At 38.3% G+C, this 8,540-nt stretch overlaps 1 protein-coding gene across 9 annotated transcripts in view; it reads right to left on the bottom strand.

Annotated features, from left to right (window-relative positions):
* Positions 1 to 323: 323 nt before the first annotated feature.
* Positions 324 to 8,540, bottom strand: part of LOC143017446 (maestro heat-like repeat-containing protein family member 1) — a 62,216-nt gene continuing 53,999 nt past the window's right edge. For all 9 annotated transcript variants that reach the window (XM_076172199.1, XM_076172191.1, XM_076172193.1 and 6 more), the window contains one exon: positions 324 to 7,761. In XM_076172199.1, the coding sequence (XP_076028314.1) occupies positions 7,607 to 7,761 (155 nt within the window). In that variant the 3' untranslated portion in view covers positions 324 to 7,606. The remainder of the gene's footprint in view (positions 7,762 to 8,540) is intronic.

The raw sequence follows: 8,540 nt of genomic DNA, 5'->3' as shown, positions 1-8,540 counted from the left end.
CTTTCCAGATGTCCATTTCTCATGGCACTTTTCAATCCCCTAAGACATTTACTTGCTTCTCTCAATCTACAATTTACCTCCACCTCCATTCCTCTATTTCCTGCCATATGCGACCCCAAATACTTAAAGTGCAGGGATGACCCGTCATCTAGGAGGTGCTAAGATGGGAGGGAGGGTGGAGGGGTGTGGAGTGTTTTCAGGGATGGAATGGGTGGGAATGATTTTATGCCTTGTCCTTGTTGGCTACCTCCCTGGTAAGGGGGAAAAAGCCTTGGTATATGTATGTATGTATGTACAAAATTAAATAAATGAAATAGTACAACTGGTATTCCACATTTTATTTCTATTGACCAAAGCAAATATGTATGAGAAAAACAGTGATACTGTACAATAAAATGACCAACCTTAAATAATTTGCTAGCATGGCAGACTAGATTCATCAATCAAGGGTGACGAAATGATTACATATGCTAATAAAAATGTGTGCACATGACAAATGCAAAGCTGAATATCTCTGATCCAGTCACAACATTATCGAAGCATCTATAATCAAACAAGATAAGAATAAAAGGTAAATTCAACTTAAAATACTCATACAAGTATTCCTTATACAGAACCCAGTGCCTGGTACGTGGTAGTCCTTGAAGATAAGCATCAGAGATTAATCTCCCTATTGCCCATCTTCAAAACCTGCCAACACTCACCTCCACCTTGAGGTGCAGTCATGACAGGCTGACACTTGAGTCTTCAGACCAGGCCCAAGACCTCGCTCTTTCAATTTTGACTATTTCCTTCACCCATTTTACATAAGGAGAGCTGACAACCAGTGGCTGCTCTCCTCTAAGCCAATGACATATAAATAGTTCAATGCTAATACATCACAAATGTCCCAGTGTCTTTTCCCAAGGGCTGTTACCAGACATTCTAGAATTGCTGGTCTCTAGTCAGTGAAACTTGAGGCAAATTATTATAGTTCCTTGTATATCTAACAAACACAAATAAGATAATATATATTTGCTATAATAATAATAATTTACAACAACAAAAAATCAGAATAATATTTTAGTCTGAGAATAGATACAAAGAAACTTTACCAAATCATCACATGAAAACCACAGTTGGAGCAAAAAAGACTGAAAACAGGGTATTTATATATTTCAATTACAAACTGCAGTTTACAATTGAAATATATGGATTCCCTGTCTCCAATCTTGCTCCAACTGTGGTTTTCACATGATCGACAAATGTGGTACTACATTTTTCATCAGTAATTTACCAAATCATGTTAAGAGTGAATATTGTCATTGTTGAATACTTTTGTATGAAACAACTGCTGATACAAAAACATTATTTGACCATAAAGATTTTTACTTCATAATATAGACAATCTCTATGCTATCTAGTTTCTCTTTCATTTACATAAGATATGATAATCACAGATATTTTTACATTTGGAAAAATGCTATAATTACAAGTGTCAAGGAATTAATCCTTTTTGTCAAACCAGCCCATTGACTTAGATAAAGTTGAGAAACAAAAATAAAAAGAATCGTATCTGACCCTTTAACCTATACAATGACAAATAGTTTAAGATACATAGAAATATGTAAACAAAATAATTCTGAATTCCCTTATTCTCACTGAAATTAGTCCTTCATTACCATGACTTTCAGCTATAGGTACTGATGAAATTTCAAGTAAGTTATGTTATGAATGAAATTGCAGACATCATGAATGATTTCCATGCTTATCTATACTGTAAAAATCAAGATTTTGCCTGACATCTCAATTTTACTTGTGGATAGGAACTAACTATTGTGAAGTGAGGATGATATATATATATCCTCTGCTATAAAGCAAGCTTCAACTTTTCAACTGCCAAGCCATTCATAGTTACAACTATGACAGCAACGAAGAGAATGGGCAGAAATACTACTATACTTCCCAAAAGTAATAAAGTAAACTGGGTACAGTACCTACTTAAATTCAAAGGGTTTCAAAATAAATCACAGCCAAGCTGTATCATTAACTTAACAAGGAATATATAACATTTCATTATAATTTGTTCCCAAACTGAAAAACTTAAATTTATATTATATTATTTCTAATTACGAAAAACCTTGGGTTATCTTTTCTTAAGGGTTACACATCTCCATCTCCCACATAAGACTAATTTTGTCGTATAATGATGATTATCTCCACAATGCCCATAATTCATATCCCCAGTACTTTTAAACTAATATCCTACCTGTTCATATAATTCCTAGCATTTTCATGTAACTTTCATTATCAATAAAGACAGAGTAACAGGTGCTCAAAGTCAAATTGTGTGCAGCTAAGAAATATTGTGAAACTGTATGTTAAAAAAATGCAGTCCACAATTTACAAGTTTAACAGCAGTACCTGAGGTTAATCAAATAATTAACATGCAGTAAAACTCCTTTAGTTTGAACTGCAGAGGACCAAATCCCATTGGTCTTGGCAACCTTTTTGGATTACAAAAGATTATACTCTAAAGATTAGCTTTAACATACTAAAGAAAATCTATATGAATTGCTGAAACTGAAACTAAATTGATAGTATGCACCATCAGGTGTATAGCAAAAATCCAGGCCAAATTCCAGTCAGATAGGCAATTCAAAGTGAAGTATTCCAAGATAGGCAGGTACAGTATCGCCCTTCCAAATTATAAGGGAGATAGCCAGCCATGGCATAGACCCACCCCACCTATTCCACTCCCATTTGCTTCTCTCTCATTGAGAGGGAAACAAAAAGGAGTATTGGGAAATAATAACAGTTATAACAATAATAATGACATGGCAAGGAAGCTCGTTGGCCAAATGAGTTAGGGCATTATTACTTGCGGCAAAGGTCAAGGGGATGGCAGCAAAGTTGAACTAAGGGCATGGTTCATTAAATTCCATGCTACAAAGTCCTTTGTAAGAGACATCATCTTAGCCTCCTGATAGAGGGAGTTTCTGATGTTTAAAAAAAAATAATAATCTTTGGAAGGAAATCTTAGCAAGGATATGAATAATGATGAGAAAATATGAAAAATGTGGGCAGTTGTTGGTTGTCAGCTCTCCTTACGAGAAAAAGTGGGGCAAAATAGTTGGATTTGATGGAGAGGTATCTTGGACCCAATCTAGCATTAATGTTCCAGTCCCTGCATCTCCCAATTACGAAGGTGTTGGCAAGTTTTGCGGAAGGGCATCAGGAGGTGTGAGGGTATTTCTAACATCCATTTCACTGGATTACCACAAACAGGTACAGTGAGACCTCTCATTAACGGACATGTTTGTGGTGTTTTTGCTGTGTTTTCGGTGTTTTGGTGCTGTTGTTTAGTGTGTGCAATCACTATGCCACCCAAAAACCACTCCAAATCAACCAATTATTCACATCAACGGACACCATTACCCCCCTTTTAGTCCGTTAATGAGAGGCAGTACTGTACTATTGGTCCCAGTACTGGGAAATTAAAACCATCAGCATTTGGATTAAAAGAGTTTTACTGCAATAGAAAAGGTTCCTTTTCTATGAAAATGATGTATGTTTTCCATCTTGACATATTCAAAGAACATGTATACTTCATGCACTGCCATGAAATTGTTAAACAATATAAATGCACCAAAAACAAAATAATTACATATATACATGTACCAGTAAATAAACAACACCATTATATATGTATATACATTCATATATACACAATAAATAGCTGGAGAGTAAAAAAATTAAGAAAAGAACAATATTAACAATTAGGATGAAACTAATTGAGTGATATGATGCAACCATGAAAGTAATGTTGGATAGAGGCAAGGTACATGAGAATTTCAATGAAAACAACTTATTCTGGAATTGGGTGAATAATGAAAAAATAAATAAATAAGAAAACAAAAGGAAAGGATGAAAAGAGACAAATGATAAGAGTGGATGAATCAACAAAGGAGGATGAGGTTGCACGTAGGTGGAAGGAGTACTCTAACGAACATAGAAATACACGGAGACTGAAGTTGAAATGTCACTACTGGGTAGAGCTGTAATGATGAGTAAAAGAAAGAAAATATGGAGAAAAAAAAATTATGATAAAGAAGAGATGAATCTTGTAATAATGATGAAAAATGGGAAAGTAATGAGACTGAATGAAGTGAGCACTGCGGCGATTACAGAGGTGGGTGACGCTGTTAACATGGTCAGAAAGTGGGTGTAATGTATGTTATGAAAGGAGAAATACCCAACAACTGGAAGCAGGTACTGTGTCAATACATACTTACACCAAGAGCTTTTTCCCCCCCCTTACAAAGGACCCAAAGTCAAAAGGCATAATTCCAATGTCTTGCTGAATGGGGAGAGAATGGAATAAGCGAGGAGCTGTAGATATTTGAGAACTGACATGCATCATGGCAGAAGAATCAAGGACATTGATCATAAAATGAAGGGAGGAGAGGATAAGGTAAAAGGAACCTTAAGAGCTGTCTTGATAATTAAAGGATGTCTAGAAGAAACAAAGGGAACACAAGATTGTTATGCATGAGAATGAGGCCTGGGTGAAGAATGCGAAACAAATCATGCAGAGGCAGCAGAAAGGAGGTACTGTAGGCCATGCACGAAGTACAAAGAATGCCTGAATATGTGACAAACTTCATTGAAAAACCCAAGGGACACATGCAATTGGGTGAAAAATAAGAATAGACCAGGTCGAGATGGTTTGGTCATGTAACGAAAATGTAGGAACTCATGATGAATACCTGCAAGTGGTGGCCTTATGGAAGAGGATGTTAGAGAAACTTCTCCCTGCCACTTGTCCTTAACCACTTCAATACGGGACTTAAATCTCGCGGGCAGCAGCCAATGCCAGCCGTACGACGTAACGAAATAATATTCGCATCATAAAATATAGTCGCCGCTTATATCGATCGTTCTCTCTTTCACCCGCGAATTTTGAAAACCACAGAGAATGGGATTCTGGGCGCATTTGGGAGAATGTAAAAACACAGGGGCGACTACAATAAATATAATCAAGACGCCGATATGGCAGCGTCGCGAATCCACTTGCTCCTCATGACGCCTACGTGTGCGGCACCGTATGGAAGGGGTTAAAACCCATCTACACTCTTGCCTCCATCTGGAGGTGCAGTTCCGAGGGGTTGGCATCCAGTCTCTGGACTAGGCCTACGGCCTTCATCACTTTCAACTGTATTTCATCCACTTTCTTCCCTGTACAGAATGTTTACTACATAATTTTTATGCTGTCGTAACTCTAGAAACTTTTGTGACATCCCTGCTGACCAGCACAGTTGGGCGCATTCTTAGGTGCGTTCCACTTTAGTTTGGCCCCGGTTAGCGCTCCCAAACTATTAAAGCTTAAGAGACAGGTTCATACTGAAATAAAAGTCCAGTAGGGCACATACTATACCAAAGAAAAAATTTGTAGGCCACATACTATACTGGTACCTATATTGCTTTAATAGTTTGGAAGCGCAAACCATGGCCAAAAAGAGGAACGCACCTAGAAACAAGTCAAAGAACGTGCCCAGCTCTGCTGACAAGTCACACATCATTCTTTTATGGTTGGAGATTAATCTCCATACAAAAAGGAATGCTTCCAATTAAGCCAATAGCACAGATTTGACTGCATAAAACACAGTTAATGCACAACATGGGGGCATTTTCATATCAAAAACAGATGACAAATGACTGTTCCCTTTCTTCCACTATTATAAGCTGGTGATGAAGAAACATTCCACACTAATATGACAAAGAAAGTAGTCCAAAGTTTCTTCCTGATGAGATCTATGGAAAGATCAAAGGACCACTGCCAGCCACCAGGGGGCTACAGCTTTCCAGCCAAACTCAAGGTATTAATAATCATTATTATGTCAATAAATGAGAGTAGATATTTTCAGGATACAGGATCTTATGGTGCCAGGAGCGAGAGCATGAAGTAGACTCGGGAAGAAGCAGATGGATGAGGTGAATAAAGCTATGCATGCTTAGTCAGGATATCAAATGAGTGAAAATAAATGTGGGTGACAATAAATTGGAGAAGAGTGTGCACACCTATCCAGAACCTATTCATCATCTCTCCAGTTTAGCACCTCAAAGATGAAAGGTTATCCTCGTCTCCCACCACACTGCTTGAGTTCATGGCAATGCAGCGAGACAGAGTAATTCTACAGCAGAGCTTCATTATATGCCAACCCCACCCCACCTCACCTACTCAAAAAATTTAATGACCTTATCTATATACATACATATACCAAACACTTTTTCCCCCCTTACAAGGGAGGTAGCCAAAAAACAAAGGCATAAAAACCACTCCCACTCATTCCATCCCCAACATACTCCACTCTCCATCTTGCCCAATGCCCTGGGTCAGAAGCAGTTCTGCCAGACCTTGTCTAATGATTTAAATAAATAAAAATAAATAAAACCTACATGCCTCTCTGTATAGCCTTTGATCTAAACAACATGACAGGACATGGGAGTGATCCTTTACTATCTGAGGTGCTGAAATGAGAGGTGTGACTGAATGACATTTGATTGTCTATAATGTGGGCAAATGCTCCGACTCTTCCACCTTACTTATAAGGGGAAAAAAGGGTCATTGGTATAATTGTCATTGCCTTGTGTATCACTGACTAGACTCCTACAGCCTCATAGTGAATGGCACAGGATTTTGGACCCTACCACAGATATCTCTGGGAAGAACCTGGAGTGATGTTCATGTTGTATTAGTGTGGGACTTTTTCTGTCACCAACTTGCAGTGGTAGTAGGATGGGAGAAGTTACTGGTTATTAGCCTTCCTTATGTGTAAAGGTAAATGAAATTCAGTTGAAGCTTACAAAAATCATGGGACTAATCCGGAGATTAAGTGTTAGCTCCTTGGAAGTGCATCTCCACATGGAGACGATGATGTCCATAAACTCTGGAGATGGTGGGCAAGAAAATGATTGCATGCAGGTGCCTATCACTGGTCCTGGCCTTTGTTGTATACAGTAATATATCCACATATATAATACATCTTCAGCCAAATATATTCTTAAATGCTAATATAAAGCAATAACTGTAAGCTATGTTATGAAATAAATTCTGAAACTTTCAAAGTAACATTTCAGAAGATTTATGGAAGCAAATGAAGCTGATGAAGGTGTCTTTTTCTCTGCTGTGTTCAAAACATCAGTAAATTAACTGCTGTCTGAATCATCTACCTTGTTTATTCTAAAGATACTACTCTAGCGCATTCTGTAATATCCTACATCTTCCCCTAGTTACTACAATAAAAGCACTCATTATAGTTACATGAAAATGCTCGGAATATGTAATATCATACCTGCTTTTTCCTTTTCATAATTATATTCTTTTACAATAATACTCTGTATTCCACACTTGCACAAATATTAGATCATAAGACTCACTGCAAAACAAACACATCTAATAACTTTACCCACTGGTATGTTCTCCATATCCGTAGAAAAAATATATAAATACACAGTCATTATGCATAACCACAAATTTCACACTTTAACAACACACTCCCTTCCCTCCTCACTCAAGAGAAATTTATACAGTCAATGACTATGGGTACGCTGATTCACAAGTAAATCAAAGGAGATCCTCATGTTTATAAAGCAGAGCAGAAGCAATGGCAGCCGCAGTCCGTACGTTAGAATCCTGGTCGCGCAAAAGGTACTGAAGACTTCGGCCAACACTTGCCACACTGACGTCTTTTCCATCCTGAGTATGATATATGAGGTTTCCTGAAAATCATAAAGAAGAAAAAAAAGACTATAGATTATGAAAACATTACTATTCTATATTCTATTCTACGAGTATATACCACAAATTTTCCCCCCTTACAGGGAGGTAGCCAAGTAAGAAGCATATACCTAAGATTTTTTCCCCCTTACAAGGGAGGTATGTCTTTGTTTTTTTGGCTACCTCCCTTGTAAGATGTCAAAAGTCCTTGCTGCTTGTATATGTGTATATATATATATATATATATATATGGTTTGGACACATGGAAAGAATGAGTGAAGAAAGACTAGTAAAAGAGGTGTGGAAGGCAGATGTGGAGGGAGTGAACATGAGGGGACGTCCTAGGATGAGGTGGATGGATGGGGTGAAGGGGGCTTTGGGGAAGAGGGGAATGTCTGTTGAGGAAGGACGGGAGAGGACAGAAGACAGGGGTGAATGGAGAATGATTGTATATGGATGATGATGTGATTGCATAAGGTGGAATGGGCGGGTGGATAGGGGGTGAGGTAGTATGTGTGAGCAAAATTTGACGCAGCCCAAAGGGATTTCTCCCCGTCCTCTCATTTTATGCAATGGGGGGACGGAGAGGGGGGTCGCCGATTTAATGAAGCGGCCTTGCTGTGGATGTGCTGTGTCTTGCGACACTGCTTCTGACCCAGGGCAGTGGACAAGGTGCAGGGATGACCCGTCATTCAGGAGGTGCTAAGATAAGAGGGCGGGTGGAGGGGTGTGGAGTGTATTCAGGGATGGAATGGGTGGGAATGATTTTATGCCTTTTTCT

This window comes from Oratosquilla oratoria, chromosome 32, assembly GCF_046742065.1.
Source record: "Oratosquilla oratoria isolate Oo_2021 chromosome 32, ASM4674206v1, whole genome shotgun sequence".
Classification (NCBI taxonomy): Eukaryota; Metazoa; Arthropoda; class Malacostraca; order Stomatopoda; family Squillidae; genus Oratosquilla; species Oratosquilla oratoria.
Note: the sequence above shows the minus strand (reverse complement) of the source record. Positions and strands in the feature narration are given on the sequence as shown.